The 16,279-nt window shown below is 56.3% G+C and overlaps 6 protein-coding genes across 6 annotated transcripts; 3 read left to right on the forward strand and 3 right to left on the reverse strand.

The window, feature by feature from the left end:
* Window positions 1–224: 224 nt before the first annotated feature.
* lsm14b (Protein LSM14 B) lies at window positions 225–1,618 on the forward strand (the record flags this gene model as incomplete). Its single annotated transcript, XM_062772877.1, has 5 exons — window positions 225–370; window positions 431–525; window positions 566–647; window positions 685–775; window positions 971–1,618. Exons 1-5 carry the CDS (start codon window positions 348–350, stop codon window positions 1,616–1,618), a joined length of 939 nt encoding a protein of 312 aa, XP_062628861.1. The 5' UTR covers window positions 225–347.
* Window positions 1,619–1,704: 86 nt separating this feature from the next.
* Window positions 1,705–4,008, reverse strand: hus1 (Checkpoint protein hus1; the record flags this gene model as incomplete). The annotated part of the gene is made up of 13 exons (XM_062772878.1): window positions 1,705–2,099; window positions 2,161–2,263; window positions 2,323–2,357; window positions 2,777–2,818; window positions 2,863–2,979; window positions 3,021–3,105; window positions 3,155–3,268; window positions 3,289–3,393; window positions 3,430–3,548; window positions 3,585–3,693; window positions 3,743–3,755; window positions 3,809–3,902; window positions 3,966–4,008. The coding sequence occupies 13 exons, from the start codon at window positions 4,006–4,008 to the stop codon at window positions 1,705–1,707; spliced, it is 1,374 nt and encodes a 457-aa protein (XP_062628862.1).
* Window positions 4,009–4,625: 617 nt separating this feature from the next.
* Window positions 4,626–5,685, forward strand: syb1 (Synaptobrevin 1). The gene is made up of 6 exons (XM_062772879.1): window positions 4,626–4,842; window positions 4,913–5,015; window positions 5,104–5,212; window positions 5,269–5,332; window positions 5,382–5,465; window positions 5,522–5,685. Coding segments are annotated over exons 1-6 (378 nt in total). The 5' UTR covers window positions 4,626–4,840; the 3' UTR covers window positions 5,538–5,685.
* Window positions 5,686–5,709: 24 nt separating this feature from the next.
* On the reverse strand, window positions 5,710–8,669 carry grrA (SCF E3 ubiquitin ligase complex F-box protein grrA). Its single transcript, XM_062772880.1, has 7 exons — window positions 8,383–8,669; window positions 7,973–8,329; window positions 6,831–7,929; window positions 6,725–6,792; window positions 6,594–6,673; window positions 6,340–6,549; window positions 5,710–6,300 (listed from the first exon to the last, which is right to left on the reverse strand). Exons 2-3 carry the CDS (start codon window positions 8,294–8,296, stop codon window positions 7,402–7,404), a joined length of 852 nt encoding a protein of 283 aa, XP_062628864.1. The 5' UTR covers window positions 8,297–8,329; window positions 8,383–8,669; the 3' UTR covers window positions 5,710–6,300; window positions 6,340–6,549; window positions 6,594–6,673; window positions 6,725–6,792; window positions 6,831–7,401.
* A 494-nt stretch (window positions 8,670–9,163) lies between these two features.
* ATP9B (putative phospholipid-transporting ATPase IIB) lies at window positions 9,164–13,124 on the forward strand (the record flags this gene model as incomplete). Its single annotated transcript, XM_062772881.1, has 15 exons — window positions 9,164–9,449; window positions 9,519–9,653; window positions 9,691–10,113; window positions 10,152–10,566; window positions 10,608–10,768; window positions 10,819–10,920; window positions 10,961–11,064; window positions 11,106–11,781; window positions 11,829–11,917; window positions 11,960–12,149; window positions 12,198–12,404; window positions 12,450–12,592; window positions 12,647–12,704; window positions 12,744–12,947; window positions 12,985–13,124. The coding sequence occupies 15 exons, from the start codon at window positions 9,164–9,166 to the stop codon at window positions 13,122–13,124; spliced, it is 3,333 nt and encodes a 1,110-aa protein (XP_062628865.1).
* Window positions 13,125–13,236: 112 nt separating this feature from the next.
* On the reverse strand, window positions 13,237–15,644 carry tpsA (Alpha,alpha-trehalose-phosphate synthase [UDP-forming] 1; the record flags this gene model as incomplete). Its single annotated transcript, XM_062772882.1, has 11 exons — window positions 13,237–13,413; window positions 13,539–13,627; window positions 13,675–13,715; window positions 13,756–13,824; window positions 13,869–14,095; window positions 14,135–14,453; window positions 14,491–14,547; window positions 14,585–15,098; window positions 15,138–15,240; window positions 15,303–15,386; window positions 15,447–15,644. The coding sequence occupies 11 exons, from the start codon at window positions 15,642–15,644 to the stop codon at window positions 13,237–13,239; spliced, it is 1,878 nt and encodes a 625-aa protein (XP_062628866.1).
* Window positions 15,645–16,279: the final 635 nt, after the last annotated feature.

Consider the following 16,279-nt stretch of genomic DNA (forward strand, 5'->3'; position numbering starts at 1 on the left):
AGGTGGCGTGGTGAATGTGGAGGAAGGACGATTTGTTGTTGTTGTGGCCGCTTGAAAGGCATTCGCGTGGACACAAGTAATCAGTGATTTGTTAGGACACTTTTGTAATAATTTATCCCAATCGGGCTCAGCGTCATCTGTTTCGTCAGTGCCCGCGCGTCACCTCCAACTGCTGCTGGCTTCTAACTCGTCCTCCTTTCCCCTCTCTACTCCTCTCTCATCATCCCTTCGCCTCCTCCCGCATCACGCTATTGTTTGCATTGCTATCCAAGCAACTCCTGTGAACCTCCTTCCTCCATCGAATCCCCCAATACTCCTCCCAGCACCCCCTTCAAACAGCGCCAATCATGGACTACAGCCAGTACAAGGGGTAAGTCTTCCCTCCCCTCTCTGCTCTCAGCTCAGTAGTGCCAAGGCTCACCTCCCCCAGCCGGCCCTTCCAGGTCATCTCCAAGCTCAAGGTCCGCTACACCGGTATCTTCCAGGACATCGACCAGGAGTCTCAAACGATCTGCCTGTCTGAGGGTGAGTCGATCGTCTGGCAGCGTGGCATTAACGCCCTCAGTGTACAACCACGGAACAGAGGACCGCGAGACTGCTCGAGTCCTCCCAAGATCCTCGGCCTCCCTTGGTTGGGTTCGCTTCCAGTGGGTTTCAAGTGCGACAGAATGCTGACCCGCCCAGCACCAACTCGATCGACTCGCTGGCGCTGGTTGAGAACTACATCCCCCCTCAGAGTGACGAGCACCCTGTGGACCCCATCCTTGCCTCTGTCGTGAGTTACTGTCCTCATCCTTTGACCTCACCCCTCTCAACCTCGAATGATGAAGCATTTTTCGGATGTAAATGCCTTCGGGCGCCAGTCCGAGAGCGCAAAACCCATGTGGACATCTCCGTTGCCTTCCTTCTGAACCTACCCTGCTCAAGCCCCCTTTCCTCACTATCTAGGATATCCGCTGACTGGTTGTAGAGCAAGAGCGGACCATCCCAGTCGTCTCGATCGGGCCCATCTGGAGCTGGTCTGCCGCCCAAGCCTGCTGGCGCGAACTCTGCAAACGCTGCCCTTGACCGCGTCCAGAAGTCGTTGAACGATCTCTCTGTTGACGGCGGCAACAGGCGAAGGCGCCCTCAGGCTCCCGCTGTTCCTGACACCGAGTTCGACTTCTCCAAGGGAAACGAGCGGTTCCAGCAGGAACGGCAGGCTCTGAAGGCGGCCAACTCGGACCTCGCGGCTACAAAGTCCAAGGTTCCCGAAACTGTCGAGGTCGGCGAGCTCGACGAGGACACCGACGTCCACCCCAGTGTGGTGGCCAAGGAAGAGGAGCCGGTGGCGGCACCGAAGCCCCAGGCCAAGACGGCATCGTACAAGAAGGCCGACTTCTTTGACAACATCAGCGCCGACTCGTCGCGCGTCAGCCGCGCCGACGAGAGGCATCGCAACTATGACACGTTTGGCGAGGCTGGTGGACCCGGCCAGCAGGGAGGCAGCGGCGGCCAGCGGTACGGCGGTGGTGGTCAGCGCGGCGGTCAGCGTGGAGGCCGTGGCCGTGGAGGAGGCCAGCGCGGTGGGCGGGGCGGGTTCGGTCACAGCCAGCAGGGCTTTGTGCACACGCAGTAGTTGAGAGGTGGTCCTTCTGAAGTCAAAGCAAAGCAGCAGCACAACCCAAGTGTGTAGAGCAGCCCAATGCATTGTATGATAGATTTTTACTTTGACCAGACGAGTCGCCGAGTGACGTCTATGGCGGTCTGGATGTTGGTCTCGATCGACGGCACATTGTCCCAAAGGGATGACCAGGTGAATGCGCCGATCGCACCGACTACGGCTCCGCCAAGCACCTGCGGGACAGTGTGGTACCCGAGCTCAACTCTGCTCCAGATGGTGGTGCCGCACACGGCCGTGAGCACTGCGCGCTCGCCCCACGTGGATGCCGAGACGAGCGGGAGGATGGGGAAGAGGTAGAAGAAGTAGTAGGACAGGGCGGTCGAGTGCGAGCTTGGCATCCCGTACGTCTGCTTGGTCTTGACTGGCGCCGTCTTGTTGGACTCTGGCGGCGGCGTATCGGGCCGTGGCTCGCGGATCAGCTTCTTTGCGACTTTGGCTGTGGGATGTGAGCGGGCGATGGGCAAACGACGACGACAACTGGAGGCAGCAGCACCCACCCATCAGCGTCGACGCCACGGCGCCCAGGCTGAACCACACGGCTAGTGGCGACTGCGTGTACAGGATCGTCGCGGCCGTGGCTGCTGTGACGGTCGCATGGGTCTGTCTTGTCAGTCGTGCGTGTCCTAAATGTGATACACGAGGGAGGGACCCCCACTCACTTGATCCAGGAAGTAGAGGAGAAACGAAGGGTAGTCTGACGGCTTGTGGGGATGAAGGATTCCCATTATTGGCTATGCAAGGTGTGCTGAAGTCGAGCGAGTCGTGAGTGAACCAGCAGCAACGAATGTCTGGCGAGCGCGGTTGGAGTGAACCCAGGGGCGATCGGCCTCCACCGGCTCCACCTTGGCGCCACAGTCCTGGATCATTCTGCCACCCATGACGTCCTGGACCACACCTTAGTTCTGCATGCTCGCATACAGAAGGTAGCAGCATGCTACAGCCCTACACCACAATCAACGTACAACAACATGTTTGCCCACCCAGACCACACGCCCCCTCACCACTACAGACCTTTACTCTGCCGTCCGGTCGGGTATGAAAAATGTCAACACACCGCCTGCCTCTCGGATGTCCCCTGTTGAGGGTCAGCACACAAACATGCCCAATACCTACCGATGTACACGTAGGCAATGAGACAGTGGTCCTCGCAGATGCCTGAGCTGTCAGCGATGCTCTTTCTTGCGTACTACACTACTCACAGGCAATGGCGTCGCCTCCAACGTGGTGACTCGTGAGGAACTTTTGGAAACCTCGAATGGAGACATTGGTTTTGAACATCTTCTCCTTTGGAGGGGCCTCGGCCTCCGAGTCGTCACCTGAAGGGGTTGTTAACAACTTTCAAGCAGAGTCTACTCACCAATTGAGTTTGGAATGCCCAAGTTGGACCACGTCGTGGACATTTGCAGACTCGTAGATTTCACTCGCAGCTCCATGGTTCCCTCCTTCAAGGCGTCAGCTTCAACTGTACAGCTGGCGTTGCACCCGACGTACATGGTTGGCTGATATCGCGACATTATCAGAGAGGTGACTCAGGCGTGAGACGATGACCTTCAGTTCGGCGAGGTTCGGAAGAACGAGGTGGATCTGAACGCGCATCAGCAGCGCCTGGCACGTCGATGGCTCACATCTGGAGGCGGACACAGTGGCTCGTTGAGCTCGCTCTGCCTCCTCGAGGTAATGATGTGAACGGCTACTTCGTGCGTGATGTGCATCATGTGACCGGACTGGTTCTGCAAGGTTAGAGCCCAGGCTCGATGCTCACGCACCTTGCCCTTGATATCAAAGGCCCAGATCGCCCTCGAGTCACGCTTGTTGAGCTTCAGCATGACGTCCGAGTCCGTGAGAGACGTCGCATTCTGTCGTGGGTTGTCGCCCGCACTGCCGCCTGACGGTGTCAACAATAGATCTGAACCGCGCTCACTTGTGGTATCTGCACTCTTGAGAACCTTGAGGAACGCATCGAGGTTGATTTCTAGCCATATTTCATTGTTGGCGTTTGACTCTATTCGGTAGTGATCGAAGAGGGTTGGCTAAGAGGTCAGCGAGAAGGAAGGAAGGCAACTCGTCGTTGACGCTCACCACCTTGACTTGTCTGCGATCATGTCAGTCACACGGCAACGAGCAGATCCAAGAGGTGCGACTCACGACCACACCTGGACGCCATCCTTCCCCTCATTACCAGGGATGATAAAGTGGACCTTCTCTTCGCTGAGGCGGATGACACAAACCTTGGCCAGTGCTGCCAGGGAACGGACAATTTCTCATGAGTCAGTTTGCTGAACTGGTGAGGGGAGACACATACTGTGCAGTAACGCGACGTGTGCAATACGCGTCCTGAACCTCATTGGAACGGGGGTGAGGTTGCGGGCGAGCTGCTTCAAGTCGGAGCAGCTTCGGCCAGTCAAAGGGTCGGCCAGTTGCCACTGTCGGGGACGATTGTTGTTGCCCAGCCTGGCTATACTGCCAGTATGTCGACGATACGAAGAATTTTGGTTATCCAGAGATCCAGAAAGTTGTTGGAGGTTGCCTAGAAGTGTAAAGACGAGCAGTTGACAGAAGGGAAGGTGCAAGCAGACCACCTACCTAGCCACCTGGGGTTTTGCTCGTGCGTCATTTGTTTTTGTAGACTGAAAGCTCAAACGCGTCACCTCGACTTTTGCACGTGACAAGGATTCAACGAGCCGTCCCTTTCAGGCCCGTTAATATTTGGCGCGCCTTTATTTTCACCTGACCGTGCCCAAGCCGCCCGCCCACCAGCGCCCACCGCCCCGCCCGCTGCGACGCCTCTCCCGGCCGCCTGCGCGGCGCGCCCCTGCATTGAGCCCTGGCCTGGCTGGCTGGCTGCACTGTGAGCCGCGCCCCTCCCTGTGATGCCACCGCTGCTGTGCGCGCGTCAGCACCCACAGCCCACAGCTGCACCGCACACACGCACTTAGGAAGCTTCGTCGTCGACACCCACCACCACCACCACCACCACCAGCACGGCCCATTCCAGCCCACAGCCCCCTTGGCTTTCAACACTCGACTTGTCAACCGCAACAAGGTCACTGTTATCAGCAACCTCGTCGCATACCCCGCCACCCAAGCAGCAACAGCAGTATCACCACCTGCTACGCACCACCCCGACGCGTATCGTCTCCTGGAAATCGACCTATCAGTCGCCCTATCAAAACTACAATGTGTGTGACGTCGCCTTGACCCAGCGACAGACACATCCAGTTTGCCACAGGATGCTGACATTGACCCCAGGTCGTCTGAGCCTTACGACCCATACATCCCCTCGGGATCCGCGTCTGGTGGTGGTGCCGGCCCCTCGTCGGGTGCCGCGGGCAACAACCCCCAGAACAAGAAGGTGGGACTCTTTTGATTGTTGCAGCGCGGGCCATCTCCACCCACGCGCTGGACTCTTCACTGCACTGTAGCTGACACGAACGCTGCAGATTGCCGACATCCAGGCCCAGATCGACTCGACGGTTGACATTATGCACCAAAACATCACCAAGGTCGCGGAGCGTGGCGAGCGACTGGACGCCCTCCAGGACAAGACTGGTGCGTTGTGGTGGCTAGCCGCTGCCAAGTCCCTTGGTCACTAACTGCGCCTTTAGACAACCTTGCTGTGTCGGCTCAGGGCTTCCGTCGTGGTGCTAGCCGTGTGAGGAAGCAGATGTGGTGCGTAGCTGCGCTTGGGTAGAGGGACCAGAGCACTGATTTCGCACAGGTGGAAGGACATGAAGATGCGCATCATTATCGGCGTCGGCATCGTCATTCTGATTGTCATCATTGTCGTCCCCATCGTTAACGCGTACGTCTTTACTCATTGGGTACATCTGCAGGGTATGATGCTGACGGTCTCCCCAGTTTCAAGCACAAGTAAACGAAGGCGGCCTTCTTAGATTGCGCAGTGACGATGGTTTGACACAAAACGTCCTCCGTACCCCATCGCTTTCCTTTGTATTTGTTTCTTCTCCTCCGACGAGGTCAAACGCTTCGAGATGCTAACATGTGTGACATGAGGGGGTCTACTTTGGACTAGAAAACTACACTTCGCTCAGGAATGCTGACAGACTATCTGGCTACAGGTCATGGGGGGTTGTATGCTGCGGGGGTGGGCGGGCTCAGCCAAAACGATCGCCAGGTGCGCGGCGAGGTACCGAGCCGCTGGCGCCACCGTGAGTGCGACGCTGGCTGGAAAGATTGACTCGCGAAAGGTCGCCTGTGACGGTGGAAAGTGGAGTAACGGGTGCGTCAGAGGGCAGGGCAGACCTGGATGCGGCTTGAACACCAACTTCAGAGTTGGGCGTTGATGGTGTAGATGAGGATGATCGCGGGCTCAGCAGACGGGCTATGTCACGTCTACCGGCTGCAATCCTCTGGGACACGGATTGTGCAATTGAGGGGGAGCTTGGTGCCGAGGGTTCGTCCATCAGCTGTTGAGGCCCAGACGTCTCCTCTTGAAACGACTGCTGGGCCTGAAGGAAGGTAGCGGATGACGTGGAGGATTCTGAGCCCCGACGAGTTGAGGACGCCTCGGAATCGGATGCTTGGAGCTCTGCCAGAGCGTTGAGATGGTTCCTCAGCAATGTCACTCCTGGTCCGGAGTAAACACAAAAAGCCCGTTGCTGATGAGGGTTGAAGCTCTGCAAGGTCAGCCACACGCTGGGTATGGCAACACGAACCGAGGGAGCAGGCCTGCAGAATTGCTGCAGGTCTTGTGTCTTGAAAACCGAGATGCCAGTAAGGCTCAAATGGGTAAGGCGCAGTAACCGATTGAGAAGAAAGGTGACCGCGCTGACAGACACGTTTTCGCAGAAGGAGAGGTGGACACGCTCCAGTGTCGAGTAGCGCTCAGAAAGGGCATGGATACCCTCGTCAGTGACGTTCACAACCTGAGTGTCAGATGCAGCCTTCATTCCCTAGCCTTCACGCTTACTTTGACAAGGCCGATTCGGCGAAGCTTCGGTAGCTGCTTGGCGAGCGCGATAACACTCTGATCTGTCAACAAGTGGCAGTCTGCCAGGATGTTAGCGCTACACATGGAGCTGCTATTTGAACCAGACTCACTGGCAAGATCGATGTAGCGAAGTCTGGTGCAGGTGTGGGCAAGCTTCACAACTGACGCATCTGTGATGCTAGAACGTCAGTGGTGCGTTCGGAGGATGCCACTTACAAAGATACGTGGCCTAGGTGCAGGTAGTGTAGATGCTTGCCTAGGCGAGTAATACTGTCGACCGAAGCATCTGTTAGGTTCACACACTTGGCAAGAGTGATGCTTCTCAGCTTGCTGGCATTATTGACCAAGCTCTCAATGGCCTGATCCCGAAGGAGGGTGCAACTCGTGAAGTCCACCTGTCGCAGCTGTTCAAAATGAAGAGTCACCGGTCTCAGGAGGACAGGGTCTACGTCCGGCGGGCTCGTGGCGGTCGATGGCATGGCTTTGGGAGCAGTCACCCCTGCTTGCAAGTACCAGGGATATGCCCCCAGTCTGTGGAGTAGCGCTTGCTCACTCAGCTCTGGGATCTTCTCGAGATCCGGAATCGCCCAGTCGTTGATGACCTTGTTGTCATTCATGCGTAGTTCCCGAAGGTACTGGGTGTTCAAGAACATCGCGATCGTGCTGTCGTTGGAGAGCTGAGGCACGCTAGCCAGATCCAGCTCGAGAAGAAGAGGGCAGGCTCGAACCAAGGCAACGATGGAACGGTCGGTGAGACGTTGACAGCCGCTCAGCTTGATCTGGGACGTCAGGGCGGAAAGCGCTCTCTTCTTACCCTCCGTAGATTCTTCATACTGCCAGCAATGGCGAGTACTCCTTCATCCGTGAGTTGCTTACAATCTGTAAGGTTGAGGCCCTGGGTCTTCGGGCAGTTGGCGGCAATCCCTTGCGTCACCTCGTCGTCAACGTCCGTGACACCGCTCACGTCGATGGCAATGAGCTCCTTCAGTTCGCGGAAGACGTCGTTGAGCGCCTTTGGCGTGAGGTGCACGGCTCCAGCAAGCGTCAACCTCTCGAGGCGCTTGCAGACAGCGATTCCACGAAACAGGTCGTCGTTGACCTCGCGAGCGAATCCTGCAATGGAGAGTCGCTTTATGATGTCGGTGTAAGGCAGAAGCGTCTTCGGGCTCGACAGAACTCTGACAAAGGATGCGAACCCTTCAACGTTGTTGAGGGCGGGCTTCTGCCATAGAAGAGGGTAGCCTGCCAGGCACCACGACCTGGAGACCTGCATGGCAGAAAGGAGGTCGCCGTTGGCTGGCAGGTAGCGCATGATCTGGAGGGTCAGAAACAAAGGCTTCTTCAAAGGCATGACTCACGTGGATCAGGAGCTCTGCAGGCAGCAGCGACGCCATACCAGCCTGTCGAGGAGAAGGGGAGCTCCTTTGTCGTGGCCAGACGCTGACGTCTTGGTTCCCCATCACATCACGATCGTCCTCCAGGATTCCACTGTCACTCACGCTCGCAGAGGATTCTGACGAGCTGCGTAGGCGGCCGCGGAGCTTGCGGAAGAACGAACTCGGGTGCAATGGTGTTGACGCCGACGACCCTACGCCCCCGGGAGTGGAGACCTCATCCTGGCGGTTGAACCACGGACGCGGAGTGGGGTCGTGACTGTGCCTCTCTGCATCCTGCTCGCTCATGGTCAACCGTCACACACAATAACCAGAGCGAGTCTAGTAAGTCAGCGCACGCGAAACTGCCAAGAGACGCCCAGGAGGTGACTCACAGCAGGGTGGTTGAGGGAACACGGGTTCAAGATGAATGTGAGCAAGGGGTCCTTGGCAAGACGGGAGTGTATGTCAAACCACCCGGTGGTTTGAGTTTGTCGAAGGGGTAATGTGTCGATGTGCACTGAGAGGGGGCAATGGAGAGGGGGAAAGAAGAGGGGGGGGGGTGAAGGTGGGGAGAATGGGAGAAGAATGATGATTGTGGTGAACAAGACAGCAGTTGCCAGCTACCGGAGACGACGACTGAGTGACTGATTGACTGATTGACTGATTGATGCAAGTGGCCGAACGAGCAGAGGCTACTTACTTGCGAGCGGCAGCATTGTTGTCATGTGTATGGGACACATCCACCATCACTGTGCCAGGGAGGGAGCGGCGACCACTGACTGCTTGGCCATCATCACGTGACTGTAATCTGACCCCACCCACCCACCTGTTTGCCTGCTGGCCGCCTGCGTGCCACCCACCCACCGGCTTGGTCGTCGTCACTGCCGTTGTGCATCGAAGTTGCCGTGAGCGAGTCGTCTGGTCGTCTGCCAGTTGTCAACAACTGCAACATTATCATCGTACAAACACGTATTCAAACTCGCCACTACCACCAAGAAACAAGCCTCGCAACTAGACCCTTCTCCACCTGATACTGGCGCCAACTAGTATCGCGCTGGATAAGAGGGTCGGTCCATCTCAATGTCCTCGCATCACGATCGTGATTCCCCCACAGGCGACCACCCTCTCAGCACCTTCAGCATCTCACGCCGAAGCCAGTCACCGCGTCACCCCATGCCTCGCCTATCAACAGACGATGCTGCCGAACCCAGAGCACCATCATCGTCCAAGACGCGCCTATTTGGCCGCAAAAAGGCCCGACAGAGCGATGTAGACAGGGAGGAGGGCGAGGCTCTGCTGGCGGGCTCCGAGCTCGAGGAAGCTGAGGAGGCTCAGCTGATTGAAGCTGCGGTACGTGAAATCTATATCTGTCGCGCTCTCCCCATTGACGCGGGGCAACAGGCCTTGACAGCCAGTGCTGTGACTGGCTCGAGGGTGATCCCAATACCGACTTCAGCGAGTACGTGCAGATGCGTGCGGCGAGGAGTTTGGAACTGATCCAGGACAGATGCACGATACATATATCCAGCAAATGTTGTCCGCAACCAAAAGTACAGCGTTATTACCTTCCTCCCGATCGTCTTCTACGAGCAGTTCAAGTTCTTCTTCAACTTCTACTTTCTGGTGGTCGCACTGAGCCAGTTCATCCCGGCATTGAAGATCGGTACGGGTTCAGTACCTGGTTGTGGCTAACAAGTCAGGATATATCGTGACCTACGTCGCACCATTGGCGTTCGTGTTGGCCGTCACCATGGGCAAGGAAGCCTATGACGACTACTGTCGTTACTTGCGAGATCGCGAAGACAACTCGAGCCGATACCTGGTGCTCCTCCCGCACACGGACTCGGCCCAAGGCTCCAACACACCTGAAGCAGATTTACCTCGCCCCCAAACAAGATCCACGCCGTCGTCAGCCATCAAAGTGGGCGACATGATCTTGCTTGAGAAGAACCAGCGCGTCCCGGCCGACATGGTCCTCCTCGTGACAAGCGAAGAGGAGGGATCGTGTTTTGTTCGCACCGATCAGCTCGATGGCGAAACCGACTGGAAGTTGAAGATTGCTGTTCCGGAAACCCAACAGTTGCGGGAAAAGAAGGTTGGGGGTCTGGAAGGCAGCCTGTACGGTATGTCAACACTCGTTAGTGCCCGCTGACCTTTCAAGCCGACCCTCCCATCAAGGATATCCACACGTTCTATGGCGTGCTGAACATCAAGTCCACAGACCCAGGGGCATATGAAGAGAAGTCTATTCCGCTATCTGTGGAGAACATTCTTTGGGCAAACACTGTCCTTGCCGCCGGCTCAGCTGTGGGCCTGGTGGTGTACACCGGAAACGACACCAGGGCGGTGTTGAACACCAGTGAGCCAGAAACGAAGATCGGAACCTTGGAAAAGGAAGTCAACAAGATGGCCAAGGTATGTCACGTCTTCGCGGCGCTGTCGCTGATTTTTCAGATTCTCTGTACCGTAACGTTCGCTCTGTCCGTCTTTCTCGTCGCTTTGAACGGCTTCCGAGGGCAGTGGTATATCTACGTCTTCCGCTTCCTCATTCTCTTCTCGTCCATCATCCCCATCAGGTTGGTGACTTTTCGGTTGGAGGCCTGCTGACCCTCCTTAGCCTCCGAGTCAACCTAGACATGGGCAAAACGTTCTACGCACACCAGATCCAACACGACTCGGAAATTCCTGGCACTGTTGTTCGAACCGGTACTTTGCCCGAGGAGCTAGGACGAGTGGAGTATCTCCTCACCGACAAGACGGGCACCCTTACGCGCAATGGTAAGCGAGATTGTGGAAGCTATGCCCGGGCGGCCACTAATTGGCCGCAGAAATGGAACTGAAGAAGCTTCACATGGGCACCGTCGTGTTTGCCTGGGATGCAATGGACGAAGTGGCTCACCTTCTTGCCCAGGCCTTCAGTGAAGAGCCGCGTGAGTGCTACCTCCCATTAGTAGATACTGATCTAGCCAGAGCGTCGACAGGGCTCAATGGGACCGGGAATCGGCAATCGCGGTCGCCGCGATATCTCTGCTCGCGTTCGGGACGCCGTTGTTGCGTTGGCTACATGTCATAATGTAAGTGAAGCGGTCCTTGAGCATATTCGCTGACTTCCCAGGTGACGCCTGTCACAAACGATGATGGCACGGTGACCTACCAAGCATCTTCGCCCGATGAGGTCGCGATTGTCGAATGGACAGAGTCTGTCGGTCTGACTCTCGTTCACCGCGACCGCACGAGCATGACTCTGCGCTCCAAGGGAGGCGAAACGTTGACATTCGACATCCTTTCACTATTCCCCTTCACCTCCGAATCGAAACGCATGGGTATCATCGTGCGAGAGCGGGAACGTGGAACGACGACATTTGTTCAAAAGGGAGCAGATGTGGTCATGTCTCGGATCGTTCAGAAGAATGACTGGCTCGACGAGGAGTGCGGCAACATGGCCCGAGAGGGACTACGAACCTTGGTGCTGGGCAGGAAGCGCCTATCCGATGGAGCCTACGAAGAGTTCGACAAGCGCTACCGCAGTGCCCAGCTCTTGGCAGGCGACGAGCGAGCAGATGCAGTTCAAGCGGTAATCACCGAATGTTTGGAGAACGACCTCGAGCTCCTAGCTCTGACTGGTGTTGAGGACAAGCTGCAAGAAGAAGTCAAGTCCACCTTGGAGTTGATGCGTAACGCTGGCCTCAAGATTTGGATGTTGACCGGAGACAAGATCGAGACGGCTACCAACATCGCAGTTTCCAGCAAATTGGTATCCAGGAACCAGTATATCCATCAAGTTGCAAAACGTGAGCTGGGCCTCACATTGCTCGCATGGAAGCTGACCAGAAACTAGTGCGAACGGCTGATCAGGTCCGCGATATGCTCGATTTCCTCCATGCCAACTTTGACTGCTGTCTCGTGATCGACGGCGAGTCTCTCCAGGTGAGGAATTGACAGTGTTGGACTTGTTGCTGACGCTTAAAGCTTTGTCTGGACAAGTTCCGTAATGAGTTTATCATGTTGGCAACCCAGCTTCCAGCTGTCGTCGCTTGTCGATGCTCGCCGACACAGAAGGCGGACGTCGCCAAGCTCATTCGCGAGTACAGCAAGAAGACCGTTTGCTGTATCGGCGATGGTGGTAACGACGTCAGCATGATCCAGGCAGCGGATGTCGGTGAGTAATACTACCCATTCCATGGGCCCCGCTGACAGCGTGGCACAGGCATTGGTATTGTGGGCAAGGAGGGAAAGCAAGCTTCCTTGGCGGCCGACTTCTCCATCAACCAGTTCTCATACCTGACCAAGCTCCTGTTGTGGCATGGACGCAACTCTTACAAGCGATCGGCCAAGCTGTCACAATTCGTCATCCACCGTGGTTTGATCATCTCCGTCATTCAAGCCGTGTTCAGCTCCATCTTCTTCTTTGCCCGTGAGTCGGCTCATCCGGCCTTGACGTTGGTGCTAATACCTCCAGCCATTGCCCTTTATCAAGGCTGGCTCCAGGTTGGATACGCGACAGTCTACACCATGGCGCCCGTGTTCTCGCTGGTCCTTGACCGGGACGTTAGCGAGGATCTTGCCCTTCTGTACCCCGAGCTCTACAAAGAGCTGACCAAGGTAAGTGTATCGGGTTGTGTCCACGCTGTAGACAAAGATACTGACCGCCTTTAGGGTCGGGCCCTTAGCTACAAGACCTTCTTCACCTGGCTCACGATCAGTGTCTATCAAGGTACGCAGATGACAAGGGTCAGCAGAAGCTGACATGCAGGTGGCATCATCATGCTCCTGTCACTACTGTTGTTCGAATCCGAGTTCCTCCACATCGTTGCGATCTCGTTTACCGCACTGGTCATCAACGAATTGATCATGGTCGCCCTCGAGATTACCACCTGGCACATTTACATGGTTCTGAGCGAGCTGGGTACAGCCATGGTGTACTTTGGGTCAATGGTCGTGCTGCCCGCCTACTTCGGTGAGTCTGCCTTCTCCTTGGCACGGCTAACTTCTAGACATGAACTTCGTCCTCTCCAAGCAGTTCGCCTACAAGGTGGCTGTCATTGTTGCCATCTCTAGCTTCCCACTCTACGTCATTAAAGCGTTGCATCAACGATTCAACCCCGCGGCCTACGCAAAGGTCTCTGGTGTCTAGGGCAGACACCAGTCATGATATATACATATAGAGACGACGACAGGATGAACATTGCTTTGCCTCATTGCTCGCTGTGGCCCCGTATTTCGAATCCCATCTTCAATCAGCGCAATCAAGTTTCCGTCTTTGCTGGTGTGGACGAGTTGAGTGTATAGCGTCTCTTGATGCTGGCCTTTGAGCTCGTACGGCTCAGGCTTGCCCCCGACTTGCGACGTCCAGCCAGAACAGGGCCTGATGGCGCCTGACCTGTAGACCTGTTGAGTTCATTGAGGAATGACAAGCCCCATGACTGGGCGGTGAAGCTAATGGGTGGTCAGAACACTTCTTACTCCTCTCCAAACAGGACATACTTGGAGACATACTGGAAGGACGACGTCAGCACAATTGGGTAACGTGAAACACACAGCGACTCACTGCAAACAACTTGGTCCAGTTCTGTGCCCTCGTCTCCGCACTGAGAGTCAAAGCGGTGTTGATCGCTTTCGCAGTCTGGTCGACATCCCCTTGGGAGAGGGTCAGCGTCTGAGGGGGCAAGAAGTGAAGAACATACAAGGGTTGATGATTATAGATCCAGCCAGACTCTGCGATGCGCTGTGAAGATGTCAGCATAGGCGACGATCGTGAAACTAACCCAGCAAACTCTGAAAGAATCATGGAGCCATGGCGGTCGCTCTGAGTTGAGATGTACTCGTAGGCAACGCTGTTGGGTGGTCAGGTTGTGCGTTCTCCCACTCTTCCACTTACAGGTTCATGCCGTCTCTGGTCGATGTCACAAGGCATACATCGGCCAGTGCGTACATGGCAGTAAGCTCCTCGAATGGCACTGAGCGGTGCATAAAGATGATTGGAGACCAGGTGGGGGTGCTGAACTGGCCATTGATGCGACCGACCAGCTCGTTGACACATGACCTGAGGTTCATGTACTCTTCCACGTCCTGTCGTGATGGGATGGCAAGCTGAATCAGAACGACCTGGAAGCTGTCAGCAAAGCACTAAGTGGACATCATTACCTTGCCAATCCACTCCGGGTGTTGGGTGAGGAAGACCTCAAGGGCATGGAGCTTCTGCGGGATGCCCTTGATGTAATCGAGGCGGTCCACACCAATAATGACCTTGCAGTCCTGGAAGCGCTGCTCCAACTTGGCAAGACCAGCCTGCACAGCAGGATTCTTGCGTCCTTCCACAAACTGCCAAGGGTCGATTCCAATGGGGAATGTGCCGACCTGAACGTAGCGACCTTCGAACTCGATGCCGTTGGGCTGCGTCTCAATGCCGAGGATACGCGTGCAAGACGATAAGAAGTGACGAGCGTAGTCGTATGTGTGGAATCTGGTTGTCAGAGGCGTCTAGTTAAGATTGCACCTACCCGATGAGGTCGCACTGCAAGACGCCAAACAAAATCTCACGACGGACAGGAAGAATTCTTGCGGTTAGCCAATGTCCATGATACCAGTACTCACCTGTAGATTTCGGACGAGGGGAACGGCGTGTGCAAGAAGAAGCCGATGCGGATACCGCCCTTGCCTCTTTGTCTCGCAGTGAGCTCTTGCTTTTCAAAGGCACTCATGCCAGGCAAGACGCCTGGCTGACGGCTGCCTCCACCTGCAGTCACTTCCCCGCCATCCTCGTCCACCTCCTCTAGAACCACCCCCTCGTCCAAGCTGTGGACAACGCCCTTCTGCATCCCAGCGTCGCTGACGATGGCGTCATCAACCCCCTCCTTGACACGCCCCATTTCGCGGCGAGTCAGCTCTCCTTGAGAGGACTCTCCTGAAATCATGGAGCGAAGAAGCATGGGGAGGAGCATCAGATGATAGTCCTGGACCCAGACGACATCGCCCGACCGAACAAAGCCGGCGACAACGTCGGCGAAGCGGATGTTGGCCTCGCGGTACGCCAGCCAGTAGGAGGGGTCGAAGTTCATCTCTCCTGGGTGGTAATGGAAGAGTGGCCACAGAATCGAGTTGGAGAAGCCTGCAGTGTCAGCCATTGATGTCACCACGAAGCACTCACCATTGTAATGCCTGTCGGCGAGCTCATCGGACAGATAGACTGGATAGCATTGATACTCCTCCAGGAGCCTCCTGTTGACATACTCGCGGTCTTGAACGGGGATCTAAACAAGCAGTCAGCATCTGGGCTGAGCAGCTGGAGTAGCATAGTCGCTGAGATACTCACGTCCTTGCCAGTCCAACCGATCCAGGTGAACGACATGGTCTTCTTACACCCCGACAATGCCGACACCAGTCCGCCAGACGACATCTGTGTGGTGGTCAGTCACTGACTGGCGCCCGCTACGTCAGCCGGATATCGGTGACGCACCTTGAAAGAGTAGTTGCCCTGATCATCCTTGGAGATTGTGACGGGCAATCGGTTCGAGACGACGATGAGGCGAGGCTCATTGGAAGACTGCTCTGCTTTGGGCAGCCCCTCGCCGGTCATCTTGGGCGAGTGACCGGCGCTTGGTGAGGAGTTGTGGTTGGCAGCGTAGGTGGTCATTGTCGGGTCGACTGGGGTCATTACGTTGGGGGGGACAAGTTTGTGGGACTTGATCGGCAGTGCCAATTGGGCGGAGTGAACGAGGTGCTGGGTGTCGAAGAAGGGGGTTGCCGACTGTGTGTGACGGCCTGTAGGTGATGTGCTATGGGGGACACGGGATGGGATGGGGGGGATGGTTTGGGGGTTCTGAGGGATTTGTGGGAATGTATAAGTAGTATATCTAGGTTGGGTGATGAGATGTTTCTTGTTTCCGATGAGTCGCGCCCCGCGGCCGGAGGGCGAGGAGGTAATGTGTCGTCGGACCGGTGGGGCAACTTGGGGGGGGGGCAATGGGCAACGGGGGCGGCGGGGCAACAGTTCTTCGTTCGGTATGAGAGGGTACAATGGGCGGCAACGGCAGCAAGGACGATGGGCGTGACGTGCGTGTGTGCGTGTACGCTAGTCGTGAGGACACGAGGGGAGAGGGAGGAGCAGGAGCAGTCAGTCTATCGGGCGGGGCGGGTCACTGTGGTGGTTGGTTTACCCAAATTCCATGTCGTCACAGGCAGGGAGGCCGGTTGCAGGCAGGCGGCACTTGGTAGCGGCACCTCGACTTGGCCACCCACCTGATACTGCGTGCTCCCTTGTCGTATCAGCGATTGTTCTCTCGCTTTGGC

The sequence above is a fragment of the Vanrija pseudolonga genome, chromosome 4, assembly GCF_020906515.1.
Source record: "Vanrija pseudolonga chromosome 4, complete sequence".
NCBI classification, from domain to species: Eukaryota; Fungi; Basidiomycota; class Tremellomycetes; order Trichosporonales; family Trichosporonaceae; genus Vanrija; species Vanrija pseudolonga.